Source organism: Pectinophora gossypiella, chromosome 13 (assembly GCF_024362695.1).
Source record: "Pectinophora gossypiella chromosome 13, ilPecGoss1.1, whole genome shotgun sequence".
In the NCBI taxonomy this organism is placed as follows: Eukaryota; Metazoa; Arthropoda; class Insecta; order Lepidoptera; family Gelechiidae; genus Pectinophora; species Pectinophora gossypiella.
In genome coordinates this window covers 15533391-15559365 of record NC_065416.1, presented here as the reverse complement: position 1 = coordinate 15559365, position 25975 = coordinate 15533391, and the positions used below count along the sequence as shown (strand labels likewise).

Sequence of the window (25975 nt, the reverse complement as noted above, 5' to 3'; positions counted from 1 at the left end):
ATGATAATTACGTTGAATAAATGATTCTGATTACTGAATCACATAACATCATCATCTCCCTAGCATTATCTCGTTTTCCACAGGGTCCGCTTACCTAACCTGAAGATTTAACAGGTCCGGTTTTTACAGGAGCGACTGTCTTGACCTTCCAACCCGCGAAGGGAAAACCAGCCTTAGGTTAGGTAACAGACCTCCGAAAATGTATTTCTCGGGAATGTGGGTTTCCTCACGATGTTTTCCTTTACCGATCATTTATGATCCAAACATGGATTCAAAAACAAATTCCATAATCACTGGTTTAGGCCTATGCTTGATCAAACCTGCGACCTCAAAGTGAGAGGCAAGTGTTCTATCAACTGGGCTACCTAATTTTACCTTTGGGAGTTTCCTTAAGCACGGATAAGTGCTATAAAAACAAAAATCATTTAAATATTAAATATAAAGAAAATAATAAAAATAAAAATATAGGTTTCGGGTTAAAGAGGAGCTCGGTGGCGCAGCGGTAAACGCGCTCGGTCTGCGATTGTTGAAGTTAAGCAACTTTCGAAAAGGCCGGTCATAGGATGGGTGACCACAAAAAAAGTTTTCATCTCGAGCTCCTCCGTGCTTCGGAAGGCACGTTAAGCCGTTGGTCCCGGCTGCATTAGCAGTCTTATATTTTTTATTTTTATTTATATTGTTTTTTTAATATTTAAATGACTTTTGTTTTTATTATTATTATTGGATTTACGATTACAAATGGTGCCCTATGTGGGGCGCAGTAAAGAGTTGGAGAGTGTCATATTAGTTACATGCTGTTAAGGGTTATATGTTGGGTTCAACCGCCATTATATTTTTATATCACCAGTCCCGGGTCGCGTCGTCACTTAATGGGTTAAAATGGCGTTACTTTACGTTTGGGACCCTTTTGTTTTATGTCTGTGACCGTGGAAATTTATTTTAACGAAAAAAAATGTTTTTGCTGGACGGAGAGTCCAATAAAAAAGCACCACGCCTGTATTCCCAAAGGGGTGTATACTAGACTAGCTTTTGCCTGCGACTTCGTCCGCGTGGCGTGTAATCTATATTACGCGGTTTAGATTTTTTCATACAAATGTTTTTTCCCGCTAACTCCCGTTCCCGTGGAAATTTTGCAATATCCTGTTGCAACTAAGCTTTAAGTTAACTAAGGTACCTGCATGCCAAATTTCAAGCGTCTAACTTAAGCGCTTTAGATTTTTCATACAAAAGGATTTTCCCGCTAATTCTCGTTCCCGTGGGAATTTCGGGAATTCCTTTCTTAGTGCACCTCTACGGTACCTAAGCTACGTCCCTTCCAAATTTCAAGTGCCTACGTTTAGCCGTTTAGGCTGTGCGTTGATATGTCAGTCAGTTTCTCCTTTTATATATTTAAGATAATATACACCCATTCCTCGCCAGCTATGTTATAGTCCCATGTAATAGGGGACGAGTCTATTGCCATTAACCGGGCATCAATTCTAAAAACCACGCGATATCAATTAGCTATGATCCAAACATGAATTTAGTTAGTAGAAAAACATCTATCGTGTGGGTTGTGAGGTGGATAACCAACCTCATCAACCTTGGTGTCAGGGTTATTATTGAGCCGCCATAGACCCCTGACATGAATCCATGTATACCTAACGGATAATAATCTTGTATAATAGCGTAATATACATGTATCTTTATCTTTAAATTGACATACATACATACATAAACTATCGCCTCTTTCCCACCGGGGTAAGCAGAGACTATAAAATTCCATTTGCTTCGATCCTGACACACTTGTTTTGCTTCCTCCACATTCATGAATCGCTTCATACACGTACACCAGTTCGTATTAAACCTTTTCTAAGGACATCTCCAATTTGGTCAATGTAAGTCCTTTACGGTCTTCCTCTGCCACCATCAACTTTCGCTTTATACAGGGTGTTAGTGACATCTATTTATTTATTTTATTTTGTTTGGGGAGCTTACAGCTTAATTCACACAATGTTACACTTAGTAGTAAATAAAGGCCAATTACAAGCTACCACAAATAAATGAAAAAGACATCGTAACGAATACTCAGAGGGATGATTGAGACCATGATTCTGAGTTAATATCAAGTGGAATTTTCCGTCGCAAAATTCATGTTATTTTTTTAGTTTTTTAAATTATTTTCAATTCTATACTTTTGCGATGGAAAATTCCACTTGATATTAACTCAGAATAATCAACTGAATCATCCCTCTCAGTATTCGTTACGATGTCACTTACACCCCATACAAGTACATACAGTAGCGATACAAGTAGGTATGGGTGTTAGTGACACTGTAACGAATACTGAAGGGGATGATTCAGACCATGATTCTGAGTCGATATCAAGTGGAATTTCCTGTCGGAGAAGTCATGAAAATTTTAGAGCTTATTTAAATTATTTTCCGTTCCATACTTTTGCGACGGAAAATTCCACTTGATATCAACTCAGAATCATGGCCTGAATCATCCCTCAAAGTTTTCGTTACGATGTCACCAACACTCTGTATACCGCTTTTGCAATTCTATTATCCTTCATCCGTTCTACGTGTCCAAACCAACCTAACATTCCCTTCTCAATCTTAGTCACTATATCGTCGTCGTTAAATTGACATCCCTGCTTAAAATCCTATTGTATAAAATTTTGAATTTAATATTAAGTACTTAAATAATAAGCCACTATTTGTATACTAACAGGCTGAATACAGAGATTGTAATAATTTTATGTAACATCCTTTTGTATACCTGTATTCACAAATAATGATTTTGATTTGATTTGATTTGTCATGGCTCATGCAACGACTACGTACTTACATGAGTAAGTAGTAACCGGGACCAACGTCTTAACTCTTAACGTGCTTTTTTATATATTTTTTACGTGTCTTTTTGTAGATTTGCCGCAGATGGCATTAACTACTTGACCGGAGAAATGGGGAGCGCTGAAGGCTCTCACCCGGTACAACGTTTAAGACAACAGGCCTGAGGGTGCCCAGTTGGGCGCGAACCTCGGCTCAGGGCGTCGTCTGAGAGGAAAAATATTTGAAAGAATTAATCGACCCTAGTGGGTCGATAGCGATAAGCGCTGATTGAGGGAAATCGTCGACCGCGCCGGCGGGGTCGGTATCGGGGTCCTGAAGTGTTTGGTGTCGTGAGCTGATCGGCTGCCACTTAACGTGCCTTCCGTAGAAAATCATAGAAATTAAATAAAATGAGTAATAGAGGCGTAATGGGCGATATTGTGGTGTAATGGTGAGCCCTCTCATCCATCAAAGTGAGTTTGAAATTGGAAGCATCAATCACTATGTTACATAACAAAAGTAGGTATATTGCGGATCGGAACCCGCGGCCTAATTCCAATCTGTCTAGGCAACTTGTGAAAGGATTTCAAACTAATACCATCTCACACATATACCCTCAACCGGAGGGGGTATGGAGCATAATCAAATCAAATCAAATATACTTTATTGCACACAACATACAAAACAAAATTTACACAAATGGATGATAGATACAGTACAATCTGGCGGCCTTATTGCTAAGCAGCAATTTGTTCCAGGCAACCAGGTGTGTGTGTGTGTGTGTGTGTGTGTGTGTGTGTGGGGGGGGGGGGGTTACCAGGGAGCAGCAGCGTATCTCCGTAGGGCTCGCGATCCCGAGGTCCGGGTTCGAATCCCGGTTGGGGGGCATATCACAAAAATCTTGTGACCCCTTATTAGGGCATTACATGCTTATCATCTGATTATCTGAAAGTAAGATGATCTGTCCTTCGAAAGGCACCTTAAGCTGTTGGTCCCGGTTACTTCTTACTAATGTCGTTACATGGTCTGACACCAGGGTTGATGAGATTGGTAATCCACGTCACAACCCACACGATAGAAGAAGATCAAGTCCAAGTTGTCATTGAAAAGTCGAAATGTTTATTATTTTATTCACCCTAGCAACATTTCCAGACGTGTAACATCCATTTATATGCAAATCTTATTCGGTATAATGAAGCCAATTTGTAAAATAAACAATGAGACTCGGCAAACAGTATGGGTTGTATTAGAGAGAGAGAGGGAGAGAGAGAAGGAACCACGAGTTTATTAGAAATAAAATATTATATTTTACAATACCAATAACCAATACAGCTTCTTCTTAACTTAGTGTGGGTTGTGAGGTGGATTACAAGCCTCAAAACCCTGGTGTCAGGGTTATTATTCAGCCGCCAAAGGCCTCTAACATGGTTCATGTAACGACTACTTAGATCAGTAAGTAGTAACCGGGACCAACGGCTTAACGTGCCTTCCGAAGCACGGAATCTGATCCAAATATCAAGCAACAATTATTTTTAAATCAAATAATAGCTCTTCTTCTTTCTTGTAACGACATTACTAAGTGGTAACCCGGACCAACGGCTTAACGTGGCTTCCAAAGCACGGACCAATACAGCAAAGGACTGGAACTGTCTGCCGTTGTCTGTTTTTCCGACTCGGTATAATCTCTAGAGCCTTCAAGGCTAGAGTGAAAAGGCATTTGCTCAGTAAGCGTGATCCACCTTAGACCACATCGTCACTAACCATCCGGTGACGTTATGGTCAAACGCGACCCTATTTTATTCTACATTCATCCAAAATATCCTAAAAGAAACGGAGGGCTTTTGCCTAGCAGTGTGACACCGTAGGATAGACAAGACATGCATAAACTCACGCCTATTTCCCACCGGGGTAAGCAGAGAATATTCGTAATTCGAACGTACATTTGAATAATATTTATAATTATTACATATTAAATTGGATATTAAAGGGCATCCCATCACTCACACACTTCACACACTCTCACCCTCACACACTCACTCTTCCCTCCCCCCACTCCCCCTCACTCTTAACTTACGTACAGTAAGATTTCAATTAAATGTGTCTTTAATAAAAAAGGGTAAAAAACCGCAGTTGTATGTATCTGACTGTAAGTACTGTATTCTACTATTTACATTTTATCAACCATCCATTCAAGGACTCGTTTCCAGTCTATTATCGATTAGTATCGAGGAAAATTGTCGAAAGTCGAGTTCGTGTAACGATGCTCCAATTAATACATACATACATAAATAGCCTACGCCCACTGCTGGGCACAGGCCTCCCCTCAATCAACCGGAGGGGGTATGGAGCATACTACACTACGCTGCTCCACTGCGGGTTGGTGGAAGTATTTTTACGGCTAATAGCCGAGACCAACGGCTTAACGTGCCCTCCAAAGCACGGAATCAACTTATTTTTTCAGACAATCAGATGATTCAAGCCGAAAATGTCCTTACCAAACAAAGGACAGTCTCACAAAGTGAATTCGACAATGTCCCCATCGGGAATCGAACCCGGACCTCCAGATCGTGAGATACACTAGACCACGGAGGCAGTTAATGTATTATAATAACGGTATATTTTTTTGTCTGCAGGCCTACGAGAGGCGGTTCCCGAACTGCCCGCAAATCCCTGTGGTGGTGGAGTGTGTCATCACTGAAGACAGCTGGTCAGCTGACAACTCACAGCGGCACACCACGCGCCGCTGCCAGCTCAGCGTCGACGCGCCGTATCTGCTGAAGAAGGTCAGCATTATTATATACATGTCGTAGCAGCGTGTCAGAAGGGAGGGTGGGCGTTAGAAGACAATAATGGCCATCATTAGTATCACAATCACTTTATTTACTGCCACATAGTTTTTGTATCAGGATTAGATAAAGTCACAGCATAAGGTACACACTCACGGCAACGTCACGGTATTCGTAACGGTTACACAGTCTCTCGTCATCTAGCGCGCCTTAGGACGCTAGCGAGAAGGGGCCCTCCACCACCCATGGTTCCTACATTCGAACCGAATCATCGGGGTATGTGAACGTACTTGCTAGGTGCTCTTTTCCGATTATACTTTCTTGAAGTCCACTTTCCGACCGTAATTATTCGACACGTCCGTTCATGACGAAGGTTCGCGGTAGACTGCCCGACTAGAACGGCAGTGCACGTCCGCTCGACACGACGACTCTGTAGTGACTCCCCGACTTCACCCAGCTCCGGCCGTACGCCACCTGTCGTCGGAGCGTAGCAACTTCATGACGGAAGTGTTGTAACTTCATTTTAGTTTCTGATTTGATTAATTTCTCTTCTTAATTCATAGCTAACTCCGCCATACATAATAGCATCAGGTCTGTAGGCAGAGGTGTATAGATACACCCACTCCTCGCCAGCTATGTTTAAGTCCCACATAATAGTGGGCGAGTCTATTGCCATTGTCCAGGGACCAATCCTGGAAACTACGTCATATCAATTATCTATGATCCAAACAAGAATTAAGTACGCTGACTTGCAGCAGCAATAATCGTTTGTCCCTTTTGCGGTGGAGACGGGTGGACCATGGTGCGAGGAAGCTAAAAAGTTCGTTAAAGAACTAGGGCGACGTCTGCGAGATCGTGGTCGCGACCCCCGCTCCGGATCATACCTGATTCAGCACATCTCGCTGGCCATCCAACGCGGCCAGCGTGATGGGTACATTTGAGCCGGGTATGCTCCGAGGCGGGCTATTTGACTAATTTTAAATGTAATTAATATCTAGTTTTAAGCAATGACATGTGTTTTTTGTAACAAGAATTAAAAAACTCATAAATGGTTTTTGTTTTTATAGCACTTACTCGTTCTTTGGAAAACTCGAAACGGCCTCTGTGGTCCAATGGTTGAACGCTGGGCTCACGATCCGGAAGTCCCAGGTTCGAATCCCGGTGGGGACATATCACAAAAATCCATATCGCAGATGAATTAAATTTGAAACCCCTAAAACATTTCAATAAACTCTTCACATTCTTGCACAGATGATCGGCGTCGACTACGTGTACTTCATCCAGAAGAACCACCTGGACCTCAAGAACCGAGTGCTGGAGATCGAGGCGACCAACGAAACTTTCTCCTCCAGGGTCGAGGTTCTTGAGAAGTGCAAATATTTTGTAAGTATACTGTAAACTGTGTCTTGTTTTGAGGAATTGAGAAGATCTCTGTTTATCCCGTTTTCAAAGGGTCCGCTTACCTGACCTGAAGGTTTCACAGGTCCGGTTCTTTACAGCAATGCATACTTTATTTTTTTCCAACCTGCAAAGGGTGCTGATCAATACAGGGTATGTCACATACCTCTGAAGCGAATTTCTCGGGTAATATTCTTTGCAATTGACGTCTCCAAATACGATTCATTGTTATAGTGAAAGCATTCGATAATCGGCTTGGAATGCTTTCTCTGATTGTCCAGGTTACGGAGGTCCCTATCTATGACCATAAAGTTAGGGTTGCGTTACTCAGCGACGCATTTTTTTTGCACGTAGCTCTCATAAATCATAATGCTAGTTGTTAACACATCGCGAAGAGCCTTAAGGCGCGTTCCCACTTTGTCGTAACCATGGTATAAGAAGTTTAAAATGGCCATATCGAAGCAATTCATCTAACAAAGCAATATTGCTTAATGACACTTGTTTGCATTGCGCACTTACTTTTATAAGCGCAAATGTCAAATCGCAATATTGCGGTCTTAGATGAAAGATTACTAAATCTTTTAAGGGGCAATGTATACGTTTTTACAATAAGATTCCCATTGACATTCAGAATTTGCCTTTCAGCTGTTTAAGACAGTAGTTAAACAAAAACTTTACAAAAAAAGGTTATTATAAAGTTAGTGATTATTTAGAAGATATGAATGCATGGGATTAACTGTCTGAGAACTGATATTAGGCAGCTAAATTACTCAATTGTATACCAATATTTTATGTTTATTTTTTTTTAAAGAACGTCTAGGGCCCTGTGCCGAGGTTTTTCTTGCAGCTTCTTTTCCCCGGCTATACAGGTTGTGAGAAGCTGCAGTAGTTTTAGGCGGATGAGACGTTCGTTATGTAAAATTGACGATTCAAAGTGTAACTATGTTACCTACTGAATAAAGATATTTTTGAATTTGAATTACTTCGATGTGGCCATTTTAACCCCCCAGGTATGCTCAATCCTATGAGCCGCCATTGCTAGCCCATTGATGACGTAAGTGTTACCATGAAATTGGTATCTCCAACATTCCAAGGAGGTAAATTTTATTATTGAAAATTAAGTGAATTACTGACTAATGTATTTAATTACTATTACTTGTCACATATATAAACATCATTAAAACTGTAAGTAAATCTTTTACTAAAAGTACTAAATTTCCTTGTAAAGTAAATATAAAGACATTGGGCGTAGGTAATTTATTTGTTACTAAATAGCAACGCAAGGGGGGTTGACGTCAGCTGGGTTAACCTTGAAATGTTAGCTGTCACTTATGCGTACCTGCCGGGTCTGCATGACAACCGAGCCGCGCGCGCCGTGAATTATATCGAACGCTTGGACCAATAAACGATACGAATGCTATCTACGTAGATGGACGTCAAACGGCTATTGGTTGAAGCGCTCAATACGAGTATAATTCCTATACTTATAACTTAGTTTATTTATAGGAAGATAATCTTTAGAATCTATATTATATTATAAAGACTGCAATGCTAATATATATTTCTTCCAACAAACGACACCTGAGTTAATGTAATGAATACTCTATAAGCCAATTAGTTCACCGCTAATGGTATAATTTGATACATTACCAGCAGTGTTGAATTATTTATAACCCTCGGGAGTAGATGAAATGACGAGAATGTTCTCATTTATAAAGCCTTTTTTTAACATAATCGAGGTTTTGATGAAGAAATTACAGAATGTGATATTTAAAGTTATTTCCTTCAAAACTTCGGGTCTTCTTATCTGAGGTGGATTACCAACTTCATCAACCCTGGTGTCAGGGTTATTATTGAGCCGCCAAAGACCCCTGACATGGCCCATGCAACGACTACATACTTACATCAAGTAGTAACCGGGAACAGCATATCGTGCCTTCCGAAGCACGGATGATCTTGCTGTCGGACAATCATGTGATCAGCCCGTAATGTCCTAACCAAACTAGGTATCACAAAGTGATTTTTGTGAAAACTTCAGGTAAACATGATAAATTGTCCCCAGGTCCACCCTGAGAACCCGGATTGGACGTGCTTCGAGCAGAGCGCGCTGCTGGACGTGAAGAACTTCTTCGGCTTGGAGAGCACGGTAGAGAAGATCGCCATGAAGCAGTACGCTGCCAACATTGCTAAAGGTCGGTCACTATTATGGCTATAAATGTTTACCTTTACAAATCAAAATCTAACTCGAAAATATCTTTATTCAGTAGCATGGATTATAATACTACGTACTTATATTGAGGAGCTCGGTGGCGCAGCGGTTAACGCGCTCGGTCTGCGATTGTTGAAGTAAAGCAACTTTCGCAAAGGCCGGTCATTGGATGGGTGACCACAAAAAAAACGTTTTCATCTCGAGCTCCTCCGTGCTTCGGAAGGCACTTTAAGCCGTTGGTCCCGGCTGCATTAGCAGTCGTTAATAACCATCAATCCGCACTGGGCCCGCGTGATGGTTTAAGGCCCGATCTCCCTATCCATCCATAGGGAAGGCCCGTGCCCCTGCAGTGGGGACGGTAATGGGCTGATGATGATGACTACTTATAGAACGGCAACTCTCCGCTCCCTATTAGCGGCTGAGCTAGGTCCCCCCACCCCTCGATCTTACTTTAGTCTTCTATCGTGTGGGTTGTGAGGTGAATTCCCAACCTCATCAACTCTGGTGTCGGGGTTATTATTGAGCCGCCAAAGGCCCCTGACATGGCTCGTGTAACGACTGCTTACTTACATTAGTAAGTAGTAACCGGGACCAACGGTTTAACGTGCCTTCCGAAGCACGGATCATCTTACTTTTTCGGACAATCAGCAATGACGTCAATGTGCAGTGTCTGTGTAAAACGAGGTGTTTTGTAAGTGTTTAAGGGTGCGCTTAAATATAAAGTTTGGTTACAGGGAAGGAGCTGATTGAGGCGTTCATGAAAGAGGTCCACGCAGACGGCACGATGCAGCTGCAGCCGTGGACGAAGTCTGCGCCTGAGCACAACCGCGAGCTGCGGCGGATAGTGTCGCGCGGCGTGGAGCCGCTCACGCAGGCCGCGCCCGAGCCGCAGCGGCACTCGCCTTCAGGTGAGAAAAAAAAAAGAATATCATTTATATACGAGTACCACTAACCACCACCACCAAAATAACACCATAGATATATTGCGATGTCAAAGTTAAAATATTAATTTCTTTTTATTTCTGGGTGACGTAATTACTATACTACTACTGCTACTATTACTATTATTTTGTATTTGTTATATTTGATTGGTCGGTGTACTGCGGAACGGAAGACGATTGGGGCAACCACCGTTCTACACGCCCTATCTATGGAGTCTTCTTCTTCTTATCGTGTGGGTTGTGAGGTGGAATACTAGCCTCATCAACCCTGGTGTCAGGGTTACTATTGAGCCGCCAAAGGCCCCTGACATGGCTCATGTAACGACTACTTACTTACATCAGTAAGTAGTAACCGGGACCAACGGCTTAACGTGCCTTCCGAAGCACGGATCATCTTACTATGGAGTAATGAAGGCGTTTACTCCACCGACAAGAGCGCAGCTCTTGAATAAAGAGAGAGACGTAATTAAAAAATTATTGATACAAATCGGTTACCAAGGTTCGAACCGGCGTTCTCCGATTGAGAATTAAGCCAGTGACACAGACCACTACTATGTATACCTACAATTCCGTTTTTCTCAGTCACATGGGCATTTTCACACGAGAATCCCTTGAATTAGTAACAAGACTAGACTGTAGTTTGGGCATGTTGAATATTAACGAGGAGGTGTCTGGGAATTGCAGTCTGACCATGTTTTATATTTATGAGCCACTGACTGTGACCTTCACATCTTACCTCTGCTTTCGACGTTAATTCATAGCTGGGTATCACATTCGAAATTTACTTCATTAAGTAGGTAACATAGTTGCATACAGTCATGAGCAATATAATATACCCACTTTAGGACTCTGTCGCACTAACATATTTGACATTTAGTGAGACTTACTGTTCAATTTACTCTATCCATCCATAGGGAAGGCCCGTGCCCCAGCAGTGGGGACGTTAATGGGCTGATAGTGATGACTGTTCAATTTGTCAAAAAAGTCAATGTGACATGGTACCAAAGTGTATACATATTAATGCTCGTGACCGAACATATACATACATAGTTGGTTATCTGTGACGTGTAATTATTATTATCAATAAATGACTATGACTACACTTTGAAACGTCATTTCGACATAAATTGTACATAACGAACGTGCTCTGAAGCAATATCTCCTAGGGAAACACTACTTATCGTCGTTGCCAATTTAAAAGCTCTTATGTGTTGCCCTCACTTTTCTTTTTTGTCAGGATCGAATAATATTTTGCTCCTAATTCAAACTTCAAAACGATGGAATATTCCACTTGATATTAACTCAGAGTAATGAGCTGAATCATCCCTCTCAGTATTCGTTACGATGTCACTAATACCCAAAAGTGACGTAACGTTCCTTTTTTGAAATTGCCAACATCATGTACATTACACAGGGTGTTAGTGACACCGTAACGAATACTGAGGGGGATGATTCAGACCATGATTCTGAGTTAATATCAAGTGGAGTATTCCGTCGCAAAATTCATGACGTTTTTGTTTTTTAAATTATTTTCAGTTATATACTTTTGCGATGGAAAATTCCACTTGATATCAACTCAGAATCATGATCTGAATCATCCCTCAGTTTTCGTTACGATGTCACTAACACCTTATAGGCTGTTTATGTATTCATGTTATGTTACGAACTGAAACTTATTGAAATGGGAATGAGGTTACTCTTCAAAGGGAAATAACCTAAATGCGTACGAAGATATGTGTGTCGCCTCTGAAATATTAAAAAGCAACAAACAGTTCAAACCCTAGTTCTTTGTAACCGTTTCACATATAAATGTCAACTACAAACTGTTTCAGTAATCGCTTTCAGATCGATAAAAGAAATGGAGACATACAACTCTTTTTAAATTATTCACACACTTTCTTTAAAATGCGTATTCTATTCAGGGTCACAAGCTCAGTTCATAGAAAAAAAATACAAGTTTAAAAAAAAAAACTCGACTACGGAAAATCAGGCTTTAAAAAGAATGAAACAATAAAATATGTATACATACATACGAGTACATACATAAACTGACGCCTATTTCACACCGTGCAAGCAGAGACTATAGAATTCCATTTGCTTCGAACGTGACACACTTCTCTTGCTGAAGCAAATGGAATTCTATATTCTCTGCCTACCCCGGTGGCAACTTCTAAAATTAAGCTCGTTCATTGGACACCTAACATATGAAAAAACATTTTTCGTCGTCAGTTTATGTCCTCTAGAACAGAAACCATAGGTCTAAACCCATGATTTTGAAAATTCGTTTTCGCCTAAGCCCGTGCTGGATTAGAACCTACGACCTTACAGTGAGAGTGAAGTGTTCTTCCAACTGTACTACCACGGCTGGGTAATGAATGCTTTCATAATTAGTACAAATTACTGTCATTATATATACGTTTACATACTTAATATAACACGCGTAGACAATTAGAATGTTACATAAAGTTGGCTTATGTAACAGAGTAATAAGTAATATAAGTAATGCCGACTTAAGCCGAATAGAAGCCGGTTTGTTCGATACTTAAACACACATACACACATTACAAGGGACTTAAACATAGCTGGCAAGGAGTGGGTGTATTCAGGGTGTTAGTAGCATCGTAACGACAACTTTTAGATTCAGACCATGATTTTGAGGAACTTTCCGTCGCAAACGTATGGACGGCAAATAATTAAAAAAACACTAAAATTTTACATGAATTTACCGACGGGAAATTCCACTTGATATCAACTCAGAATCATTATATTTTTTTCTGCTTTTTATTATTATTATTTCTGAATAAATTATTGGACATGAAAAAACACTAAAATTTTCATGACTTATGCGGAATATTATGCGATATATTATCGGAAAATTCCACTTGATATAAACTCAGAATCATCCCCCTCAGTATTCGTTACGTCACTAACATCCTGTATGTATCTGTTACGGTTACGTCTCACGGTCCGTTGTATCATTGGCACATGTTTTGTCGAGCGATTTTTGTCCAGTGTGAGGCAACCTTCATAAATTATACGCCACGTTTCAGTGGAGTACCACCACAAACAAAGAGTTAAATTAATTAACCATGCGATATTTTTTACGGGTAAATACCCTCCCTTTGTGTAATTAATTATTCAGAAATTAAGAAGAGATTGAAACTAAGATTTTAAGTCAGTTGAAGACCCTACGAAAATGAAGTCTAAGTGGAATTAATTTGATGGAAAGTTTTGAGCGAAATGTGTATTTTATTTATAAATTCTACAAAGTAAAGCCTACATCTTAATATAAATAATAAAGAAGATATATTATGGTGCATATTTTATCGCTCTCTTCCTCTGTGAGTGAGTTTGAAAATGCTTTAAGAGTTCTGTAAATGGGGATCTAAGTTTAAAGAGAACAGGCGGGTTAAAATGGCCACATCGAAGTAATTCATCTAAGAAAGCAATATTGCAATTTGACATTTGCGCATATAGCAATATTGCATTCTTAGATGAATAGCTTCGATGTGGTCATTTTAACCCTCCTGTTTTGATTTTGGAATATATTTTTTTAATTACTTTTAGTTGGCTACCACAGCGCCATGGGCTAGTACACTACTTTTCGCCGAAATAAAATTTACTACACACCAAACTTTACCTAATTAACACTTTCAAGGACAGAACGTCTAATGACGTTCCGATAGGTATCATATTGCCTATTATGAACCATTAATGACCCATGATCTCTGCCCGTGAAAGGGTTAATAAATATGTAGGTCAAACGAAATAAGAGTCAGTATTACTGCGATACTAATTATAATGTCGACCTAAAATTTTACAAAATCTATACACGCTGGTATACCACATACTTACCTCACAATTTCCCTGTTCATCCCGACCCCTCCATCCTGACCCCTTTTCCAATTTATGCCAACCCTAACCCCACCCAATTGTCCCCAGGTTCCGTGTCCAAAATCCCGCAGGCCATCCGTTCCCATCTATCCATCATCCCCATCTCTCCTGCTGCGCGTACACGCAGTAGATCCTGGGACGCCGACATGAAGCGGGATAACAGCCCTAGCAGCAGCTCTAAGAGATCCGTCAGCTCTAAGAAGTCCGTTAACACGAACCGCATGCACAGATCCTTTCACGACATCGCAACTCAATGCAAGGAGTCAAAATCCAACTTTCTGAACACAGTGAAGCGAAGATGCAGCCACCCGTTCATAGAGAAAATGAAAAGCAGGTCAAAGAATGAGCGCGAGGTTGTGGAGCCACAGCATAGAGAATACAAGTTGTGGCAGGCGGTGCCGACTGCCTCTGCATTACCACCGAGCCCTGAGACAGCTTCGATACAGCAATCCAAAGAGAAAATCAAGGAGATAGACAGGCAGTTAAGAACAGAGTCTTTCGCGAATGTGCCAATGTACAGGCCTTGTTCTTGCGATATGATGACGAGGCAGGCAGTGAGGGCTCCCGGGCCGACTACTTGGGATAACCTGTTGGTGGTGCTGGTGTGCGCGATGGCAGTCGTCATCGTGCTATCAGCGCCACTGAACTACGTCATACCCAGGTGGAGGGATCGGAGTAATCGGAACAACTGACGGGGATATCCTTGAGTCAGTTTCTGATATGGGCTGGTCATTGAAGATCGGAACAACCCGCAGCACGCTGTCGACGTAGACGCATAAATATCGCTGACTACTGCCAATAGATACATTCAGCAGTCTCCGTAGACTGACTGACGACTGACAGACGTATGCTGACTGATTAATGACTGTATTAGCTACGAGATAAACCAATTCTGTAATGCTGGTGCCATGTTACACCTGCAGTACAGCATGTTGTCTTCTTCTATTGTGTGGGTTGTGAGGTGAATTACCAACCTCATCAATGCTGGTGTCAGGGTTATTATTGACCCGCCAAAGGCCCCTGACTGAAAAGGCCACTTACATCAGTAATTAGTAACCGGGACCAATAGCTTAACGTGCCTTCCGAATCACGGATCATCTTACTTTCAGACAATCAGGTGATCAGATGATAACATGTTGTTTCCATAGATAAACTCGCAGCGTCTATTGGTCGAAGTTTGCGATACTTGTCGTCTCTACATTGATAGCGTGTCTTGTACTGCATGAGCTGGCCATGTTATAATTGGCTTGAGATATTTTGTGAAACATTTAATCACGACTTTTGTGAAGATCATTAGAAAATCAAGACTTCGTCATTAGCGAATCAAGAATCCGTGGTCTAGGGGTTAGAGTGTTGGGCTCACAATCTGGACGTCCGGGTTCGAAATCACTCTGTAGGATTGTTTTTTTGGCTTAAATCACCTGGTTGTTGGCGGGGCCTTTTGGCGGCTTTATAATTACCCTGGTAATCCACCTCACAACCCATACGACAGATGACCTGGTTGTTCGAAAAAGTAAGATGATCTCGTGTTTCGGAAGGCACTTGACGCCGCTCGTCCCGGGCTACTAGCCATGCCCGCACTGGAGCAGTGTGGTGGAGTATGCTCCACACCCGAGGATGTATATAGGCTGTTTATGTCTTTAGAAATTGAGCTTGGGCTGTACGAAATAACTAGGAATAACTATGTGAATATTATATGATTGGATGACATGATTTATTAAACGATAATGATTGTCGTTAAAGGAATTGCCATTCTACCTGTTCTGTTGAATTTGCAAAATTTCCCTTTTTTTCTTTGTTTATTTTTCTTATAATGGTTAGTCATTTTTATTGGCATGCCTTTGTAGTGTGTAGTGTAAATATGTGATTTATGTAAATACAGTTTTAACTATTATTCTTTCTTTATTTTTGTTTATATGATAGACTTCTATGTGGGAGTTGGAGTAAGGAAAAAAAGTAGGAATGCGCTTACAGGCGTGTCCTAAAAGACAAAGGGATACCATACTAATGATAGGGTGACCATACGGTTCATTAGTCGTAATACCGAATGTCCTTTTAAAATCCAAAAATGTTTAACTATTGCTTCTGGAAATCTCGGCTTTATGAGGTTAAAGGATATAATTATATCTACAACTTCAATCCGAATCCGCATTCAAGTGAAGCGGCATTATCCCGTTTTCACAGGGTCCGCTTACCTAACCTGAAGATTTGACAGGTCCGGTTTTTAAAGAAGCGACTGCCTGTCTGAATTTCCAACCCGCGAAGGGATCCCCGCGGACCCTTGACACTACCCGATGGTACCACCGGTAGTGTCAAGGGTATTATTCCGCGTGCCCATGGCACCACCGGGGTGCAAAAGGTACTATTCTTTTATATCGTGAAACCACGGAGGGAATTGTTTAAATGATAGTAACAATCTCTCAGCAAGATTTAACCAGCCCAATACAGGTTAGGTCACATACCTCTGAAAATGCATTTCTCGGGAATGTGGGTTTCCTCAGTTTCTAGAAAGTATCCTATGTCAATGGCGTTTCGATTTATGTGCAAATTTTCATCCAAATAAAGTAAAGGTCATAGATAAATTTACTTTCGCATTAATAATATTGAGACAGTCTAAATATAACAAATTATTGTAAGTAGGTTCGCAATACATATTTTATCACGAATTAACGTCAGGCTCTGTGTCTCCAATGAATGAATTGTCCATTTATTACGGCGCTGATGTGGGCAGACACCCACGCCGCCCCCGGTTCACTGTGACGTCATAGCTTCCTGTAGAAATGGGGTTGTACGGTCACGAGCATTAATATGTATACACTTTGGTACCATGTCACAATAACTTTTTTGACAAATTGAACTGTAAGTCTCACTAAATGTCGAATATGTTAGTGCGACAGAGTCCTAAAGTGGGTGCATTATATTGCTCATGACTGTACCAGTGGCGGCTCTAGCGCGGTGCGTGGTGTGCCTATATAAATCAACCAAGACTGGTTCACCCTGGCCGCTCATCGGGTTAGATTGCGGCCACATAAAACTCATACCGGGTGGCTGTAAACAACATTTTCAAGATTTAAACAAGTACATTTCGATGGCCGTAAATTAATCCAAAATTTTTGTATTTTAAGGGTCTGAGGGGTGCCACTTTGAGGTCTCGCACCAACTTAATATTTTGCTAGGGCTGCCACTGGGTTGTACAACCGTTGTTTCAACAATCTCGAAGATTCGAATATTTGCTGTAGCGTCCTGTCCTGTGTTCAATGCTGTGAACTTGAAAGTCCGCCGGCTAGAGTTGGTGTAAGTTATCGTAATATCGTCACCTTATGGGGAACGTTACGTTAGCGTCATTGTGAAAAAAAAAAAAACATCCGAATGTAAATTTTGTTAACAAAACCTCGCAATAGACCAGCTGGTTTCAATAGAATGTGTTTTTAATTGTCATGATTAGAAATTTAACGTGATAATTACCTATTTTCTCATTACTCGGGAACATAATTATTCAAAAATATAATGTAATGGCAGAAGCATATACAAAAAATATTGTTGCTTGATATTTAGATCACATTATGTATAGAATTATTTTGCTAACTATATTGCTTCTGTTTATTTTGATCAGAATAATATTGGGTGGAAGTTGTAATTGTGCCTGGGTGTAATGAATATGGTCATTATTTATACCCAAAAACAACAAAAGATAAGAAAAGATGCAGACGTCTGTTATCCATGAGAAGGTTAACCGTAGGCTCTGTACAGTCATGAGCAATATAATGTACCCACTTTAGGACTCTGTCGCACTAACATATTTGACATTTAGTGAGCCTTACAGTTCACATACATACATAAACAGCCTATATACGTCCCACTGCTGGGCACAGGCCTCTCCTCTATCATTGAATCAACCGGAGGAGGTATGGAGCATACTCCACCACGCTGCTCCAATGCGGGTTGGTGGAGGTGTTTTTACGGCTAATAGCCGGGACCAACGGCTTAACGTGCCCTCCGAAGCACGGAATCATCTTACTTTTTTGGACAATCAGGTGATTCAAGCCTGAAAAGTCCTTGCCAAACAAAGGACAGCCTTACAGTTCAATTTGTCAAAAAAGTTAATGTGATATGGTACCAAAGTGTTAATATATATTAATGCTCGTGACCGTACAGCGCCATTTATATTTTTTTGGGGAATGTAGCCTGGAAAGTTCTTCATTAGATGTATCCAGGTATCGAAATTTAATGATAGTTTCTGAAACATATTATTATTTTGAATATTCACATAAAACATAAATGAGTGGCAAGGTAACGAAACTCCAAAACTAGCGCTTAATTTGTTAAAGTTCTAACAGCTTTGCATTCTACGCCAAATGCAACCTTGTCACACTGCATTGCAGTTACCGTCGAACTTCTACAGAAGGTCGCATGTACCGTTCAGTTTTAAGTAAATTCAGCCTTGCAGCATTGAAATATGGATTTATGTACGGTGCAGTGTGAAATATGCGGTTTTCGGAATATACGAAATTGAGAAATGTGGAATTCGACAGAGAGTTATTTTGGTTATGTTTTATGCATGGTGCATATCGATTTCTTGTTATATTTTTAACCATTCTGGGTGGTGTGTAACGGAAAACGAAATTTTTTTAATTTAAAATAAAGGAGAAAAGCAAAGTGGTTTTATGATTACGCTCGTTAGAGGAAAATATGATCAATTTAATTATATTTCATACCTACTTATTATTTCGAAATATAGTTTTTAAGAAACAAGAATCAAGAAACAAGAAACATTTATTGTGAAGCTGTGTAGGTACATACATTCAGGTGTCAAACATTATAAAATTTAAATAAAAAAAATGGCTTTAGCTTTATATTTTTTTACATTTTTTTTATTACGTTCCATATCATTTTACTCTTCAAATAATTTGAAAGCTTTCCTTATAAAGCACCTATTTCTTAGGACCTTCAGGATCGTTATTATAAAAGACTCAATCTCAAATATTCCAATGAAAAACACCCAATATATAAAAAATATATAAAACATTGTAATAATTTGGAACGTCGGAATTCCTGCTAAATTAAATTGCAGGAACTTTGCTGTTAGCGTGCAACCTTGCAACCGGGGGAGATGGGGGAGGGGTGACCGTGACCTCATCCCCCTCGGGAATAGCGGGGGGAGGGGAGCTTCCCACGGACAGGTTAAACCACAGAGCTGGGAATCAATTTGTCATAACACACTATGTAATTGCAATGAATTTCTTGAATGGACAAAAATCTGATATAATATTTTTTTATATTCCTAATTGAGGTAATCAGAGGTACATCCATCGCTGGCTGAATCGCTTGCGACCTGATTAAGGCCCTTTGGTATTCTTTTATTATTAAAAAAAAAACAACTCTTATCGAGAGCTTGTGTATGTTATGTATGATACTCGAATTCAAATTGAAATGCATAGTTTGTTTACCCCGGTGGGAAATAGGCGTGTGTTTATGTATGTATGACACGCGAGAACGACTGTACTGGGGGTTAAAAAGGCCACATCGAAGCAATTCATCTAAAAAGCAATATTGCAATTTGACGTTTGCGCATATTATTATAAACGTAAGTGCGCAATGCACATAAATGTCAAATATCAATATTGGTTTTTTAGATGAATTGTTTCGATGTCGTCTTTTTAACCCCCTGCGGGCGAGAGCAATAGATTCCGTGCTCTGTGGGATAGAGGATCCCGAGGTTTGAGCATTTGGAGTTAAGGTAAAACTAGCAGCTTAGGTGTTTAGACTTGAAGCGGGGAGTTAGCAGAGAAATACTGTTTATGCTTGCAATAGCTGGGGTACTGGTAATGAGGGAGAATGTAGATGGCGCTGTTCAGGTTTCTATGATCTTATCGTGTGGGTGGAATACCAACCTCATCAACCCTGGTATCAGGGTTATTATTGAGCCGCCAAAGGCCCCAGACATGGCTCATGTAAAAATTACTCACTTATATCAGTAAATAGTAACCGGGACCAACGGCTTAACGTGCCCACTCACATCAGTAAATAGTAACCGGGACCAACGGCTTAACGTGCCTTCCGATCGTCTTACTTTCGGACAATCAGGTGATCAGCCTGTAATGCCCCAACCGAACTAAGGATCACAAAGTGTTTTTTTGTGATATGTCCCCACCGGGATTCGAACCCGGGGCCTCCGGTTCGTGAGTCCAACGCTCAACCACTACATCTATGATCTTAGAACAACCTAACCCACACGCCTCAATTGTTTCAGACGAATATACAATCCAAACTTGGTAGATTTCTTAGAGGTGTACCTTGCACAAACTGACCCGCCCTTAATTGTTCCAGACCAATACACCCTGGACAGTGAGTACATCAAGCGTTACCTGGGCGAGCTGACGCCGCTGCAGGAGTCCCGGCTGCTGCAGCTGCGCAAGTGGATCGCTGACCTGCAGAAGGGGAAGGTATGAAGATGGAACCATGTGCAGGTGTTATTACAGCATTGTTCGACTGTCGGTTTTTGTTTCGGTCGAAACCTAAACCACCTTTAATGCATATTTTAAGTGACCGTTCATTGAGCTTAAATTTATAAAATCAAACATAAACAGCCTATACACGTCCCACTGCCGGGCACAGGCCTTCCCCTCAATCAACCGGAGGGGGTATTGAGCATACTCTACTGCTGCTAAAGCTGCTAATAATTTTACGGCTAATAGCCAGGACTAACGGCTTAATGTACCATCCTCATCAACCCTGGTATCCCAGTTATTATTGAGCTGCCAAAGACCCCTGACTTGACTCATGTAACGACAGCAATAGTAATGAACACTTCCCGTCAGGTACCAAGCGACACGACCCTGCTGAGATTCCTGCGCGCGCGCGACTTCAACGTGGAGAAGGCTCGCGAGATGCTGTCGCAGAGTCTGCTCTGGCGCAAGAAGCACCAGGTGGACCGCCTGCTCTCCGAGTACGAGACCCCGGACGTCGTCACGCAGTACTTCCCAGGGGGCTGGCACCATCACGACAAAGGTGAACTTGAACTCTTAAAAGACCACCAGGACACCAGCTCAAACAAGCACCTGGATAACGTCATACAATCACATAACATAAGCTCACGAGTATATCCCAATGGGTAGTCAGAGGTACATCCATCTCAGCATTGAGCTTTCTGTTAAGGTGCTGATAGACTTGAGCATTCAATTGTATCACAATGTGCATCGAGAATTCGCCGTTTTTATATTTGGCGAAATGAACAACGAGCCGAGCCAAGCATAGAGCCATACATTGCTATGAATGTTTGGATCATAAATGATTATCACGTGCCGCTGAGAACACATCGTGAGGAAGTCCACATTCCCGAGAAATTCATTTCGAAAAAAACCAGACCTGTCAATTCTTTAGGTTAGGTAAGCGGACCCTGTGAAAAACGGGATAATGCTAGAGATGATTTTGTATAGATTGGTAATTCTCCGCCCTAAATTATTATTTGCTCTGAGTCAATGACTTGGAAGTGTTATATTCTCCTATTCTCCTTATATGTATTATATTGTATAGGCTATTTGTATGTATGTTTATGTATGTGTATATATGTATGTATGTGTTTATATTTCACTAATTTAACAGCCTCCGTGGTCTAGTGGTTAGAGCGTTAGGCTCACGATCTGGAGGTCCGGGTTCGATTCCCGATGGGGACATTGTCGAAATCACTTTGTGAGACTGTCCTTTGTTTGGTAAGGACTTTTCAGGCTTGAATCACCTGATTGTCCGAAAAAGTAAGATGATTCCGTGCTTCGGAGGGCACGTTAAGCCGTTGGTCCCGGCTATTAGCCGTAAAAACACCTCCACCAACCCGCAGTGGAGCAGCGTGGTGGAGTATGCTCCATACCCCCTCCGGTTGATTGAGGGGAGGCCTGTGCCCAGCAGTGGGACATATATAGGCAGTTTATGTTTATGTTATGTGTTTATATGTGTGTATGTTTGTATATAATGTATGTATATATTATAAATTATTTTATATTTTTTAGTTACGTTGGTATCATTATATGTTTATTGCACCAGCCCGTGCTCCAATGCATAATCTTCTTTCATCCTAAGGTTGCCTGGATGAAATTGCTGTTTAGCAATAAGGCCGTCTGTTGTGCTTGTTTCTATTCGTATGTTTATGTCCTTTGTATATGTCGTTGTGCAATAAAGTATTATAGATTGATTGATTGATTGAATGGCTCGGTCCGCGGAGGTCCGCGTCGCTCTATGATGGCGATTCGAAATGTATCCTAGGGCATCTTGTTAAGTGTTTTCTTTATTAATCTAGATTATTACATTTGCAGACGGGCGACCGTTGTATATCCTCCGTCTTGGACAGATGGACGTGAAAGGATTGTTGAAGTCTATCGGAGAGGATGGCCTCTTGAAGTTGGTTAGTACTTCTTCTGTTTATTATCCGAATGCGGTGAAGCAAGGAGGGCTATGACAGGCTATGTGCTTGACCGCTTTGTATACGTGCATACACACACACATAATGTACACGACAGGTCGACATGGCAATTCTCTAGTGACGTGACGTTTTCAATATCGATATATTTTTATTATGTATGTAACAAAATGTGAATAAAATAATACCACGTTTTCATTTAAGTTAATATTTATTCATCTGAATCATCTAACGTATCGCTACAAAAACTTAAAGAATCTTCGTCACTGGTATCTCCGACTTTAATAATAAAATCTTCCATTTCATTTTCCATTCCCATGTCTTTTTCCCAATGTTCATTTTCAAGGTTCTGGACATGTTTTTCGAAATTGCTCCAGTTTTCCGCCGTGACTGACAAAATTGCATTCGTTGTTATCTCTTATTGTTTTTTTTGCTTGAACACGCGACGAAGATGCAACCGTAGCCATTTTTAAAACACAATAGTAATAAATTATGTGAGCGAGATTATAATCGATAAATGCGGTCGATACGGACTGGTGCGACACTAAGACTAAGACGCCGCGGGGATTGTGCGGGTGTGCGGGGCGACCCCGCCTCCGCGGCTCACCTCATGCCCCGATTGCCATGTCGACCTGTCGTCAACAGTACATACATATGTATGTCTGCTCTAACCTAACTTCTAAACCACTTGTCAGAATTTAACAAATCAGATGTCACTAGAAGCGTCTGGATTGTCCGGTGGTTAAAGTTAAAGTCGCTTTGTTTTGCCGTGAAGGACGGAAAAAACACACAGACGACAGACATACACACATAACATAACATAAACAGCCTATACATGTCCCACTGTTAGGCACAGGCCTCCCCTCAATCAACCGGAGGGGGTATGGAGCATACCACTACGCTGCTCCACTGCGGGTTGCTGGAGGTGTTTTTACGGCTAATAGCCGAGACCAGCGTCTTAAGGTGCCCTCCGAAGCACGGAATCATCTTACTTTTTCCGACAATCAGGTGATTAAAGACTGAAAAGTCCTGTGGAGGTGGTATTTAGGAGATGAATCAAACTCGGAGATTGGTAACGAACTGCGTTTTTTAGGTATGACACATTGACAATATAAGTTAAAGTATATACGAGTATAAGTAGATATAGTGTGTAAGTAAATACATTCGTCCACTACACCTCCCCTTTTGGAAAAAAAAAATAAACTTGAAGATTACATTTTTTTGACAATACTTAGCAGTAATGAATAATTGGTAAATACGTTACATTAACTTACCTATAAGAAACACATTATAAATGGTATTGTTATTTTTTATAAAGTTTCGTACGATTTTTGTGTACTATGTCTTCTTTTCCGTGTTTCAAAATCTTAACATTACACTCTAAGTCCTCTAAAACTAAATATGGTCCTAAATATATTGGATCCATTTTACTTTCTGATACATTTCTTAACAATACATAATCACCTTTTTTATAACATATTGGATTAACATATTTATCATATTTATTTTTACGACTTATTTTACTACGTAATAGATTGTCTCTTGCGTCTCTTTGAGCTAATTGAAGTCGATACTTTAGTTCTAAAGCATAATTATCGTGAGCATATAAAGGATCTACAATATTACCGGATACATTACCTGGAATCATACTCCTCTTTCCAAAAACCAACTCATGCGGTGTATATTTGGTTTCAGTGTGTACCGTATTGTTGTAAGAGAAACACCAATATGGTACCCAGCTGCTCCAACTGTCCGTTTTATTTTCGCAATATTAGAGTCTTAAATACGCACCCATACTTTTGTGAGAATTCTCCAGTGATCCTATGCTCTCGTGATGGTAAGCGGTTGCTATAGTTTGATTTATTTTTAAGAGTTGGCATATTTCTTTCATTGTTTTTGATAAAAATTCAGTTCCACGATCCGTAGCAATTTCACGAGGTATGCCAAATCTTAAAATAAAATTGTCAACAAAAACAAGGAATCGAACCCGGACCTCCAGATCGTGAGCCTAACGCTCTAACCACTAGACCACGGAGGCTGAACACACATACACTTTCGTATTCATAATATTAGTATGGATGGATGTAAGCATGTAGTCATTACATGAACCATGTCACATGGCAGCTCAATAAAACCATGGCACCAAGGTTGCTGAGGTTGGTAATCCACTTCACAACCAAGTCAACCCAGAATCGTCTGGGTAGAAGAAGAGCTAAACATAACCTAACCTATTCCAGACCCTTCATGTTTGTGAAGAAGGACTCAAACTCCTGGAAGAGGCCACGCGCGAATCCGAGCACGCAGTCCACTCGTGGTGCATGTTGGTAGACCTGGATGGTCTGAACATGCGCCACCTGTGGCGGCCGGGCGTGCGCGCACTCCTGCGCATTATACAGATCGTCGAAGCAAACTACCCGGAAACTATGGGCCGAGTGCTCATCGTAAGAGCTCCCAGAGTATTCCCGATTCTGTGGACCATTGTTAGCACTTTTATCGGTAAGTTTTCTTATATTAACACGTTCATTGATGCTAGTTATGTTTGCACGCGTCTACGTAACACGGACACACTTACGGGTAAGGTGCGCGTCAAATATTGTTTTTATTTTAGTGACATCGTAACGAAAACTTTAAGGGATGATTCAGACTATGATTCTGAGTTGATATGAAGCGGAATTTTGCGTCGCACATAAAAAAAATATATTTTCTGACAGAAAAATTTCGCTTGATATCAACTCAGAATCATGTTCTCAATCATCCCGTCAGTATTTGTTACGGTGTCACTAACACCCATACCCACTTGTATGGCTACCTGTATGTACTTGTACGGGGTGTAAGTGACATCGTAACGAATACTGAGGGGGGTGATTCAGTTCATTATTCTGAGTTACTATCAAGTGGAATTTTCCATCGCAAAAGTATAAATATGAAAACAATAAAAAAAATCATGAATTTTGCGACGGAAAATTCCACTTGATCACTGAGAATCATAGTCTAAATCATCCCCCTCAGTATTCGTTACGATGTCACTAACACCGTGTATTTTGAAATAAACATTTTTATATTTTGTTTTTGAATAAAATAAATTGAAATAAATAGTTTAATCGATTTTATTTTGAATTACATACATACATACATAAACTCACGCCTATTTCCCACCGGGGTAAGCAGGACTATAGAATTCCATTCACTTCGATCCTGACACACTTCTCTTGCTTCATCCACATTCATCAATCGCTTCATACACGCACGCCGGTTCAGAGTAGATCGTATTAAACCTTTTCTAAGGGCGTCTCCAATTTTGGTCAATGTAAGTCCTTCTCGGTCTTCCTCTGGCAGCCCTACCATCAACCTTTCTTTTGAATTCCAGATGAGAATACTCGCAGCAAGTTCCTGTTCTACGGAGGCAAGGACTACCTGCAACCTGGCGGATTATTGGATTACATACCCAAGGATTTGATCCCAGACTTCCTTGGCGGACCTTGCAAGGTACAGCTATGTTATTACATTGTTTTAAGTTTACG

The 25975-nt window shown here is 40.8% G+C and overlaps 1 protein-coding gene across 2 annotated transcripts in view; it reads left to right on the top strand.

Annotated features, from left to right (window-relative positions):
- The window catches only part of LOC126372126 (protein real-time), an 88244-nt gene that overhangs the window by 44313 nt on the left and 17956 nt on the right, over positions 1-25975 (top strand). For both annotated transcript variants that reach the window (XM_050017722.1, XM_050017721.1), the window contains exons 2-10: positions 5450-5599; positions 6854-6985; positions 9063-9192; positions 9944-10117; positions 20372-20487; positions 20863-21052; positions 22351-22439; positions 24692-24950; positions 25822-25940. In XM_050017722.1, coding sequence (XP_049873679.1) covers positions 5450-5599; positions 6854-6985; positions 9063-9192; positions 9944-10117; positions 20372-20487; positions 20863-21052; positions 22351-22439; positions 24692-24950; positions 25822-25940 — 1359 coding nt within the window. The remainder of the gene's footprint in view (positions 1-5449; positions 5600-6853; positions 6986-9062; positions 9193-9943; positions 10118-20371; positions 20488-20862; positions 21053-22350; positions 22440-24691; positions 24951-25821; positions 25941-25975) is intronic.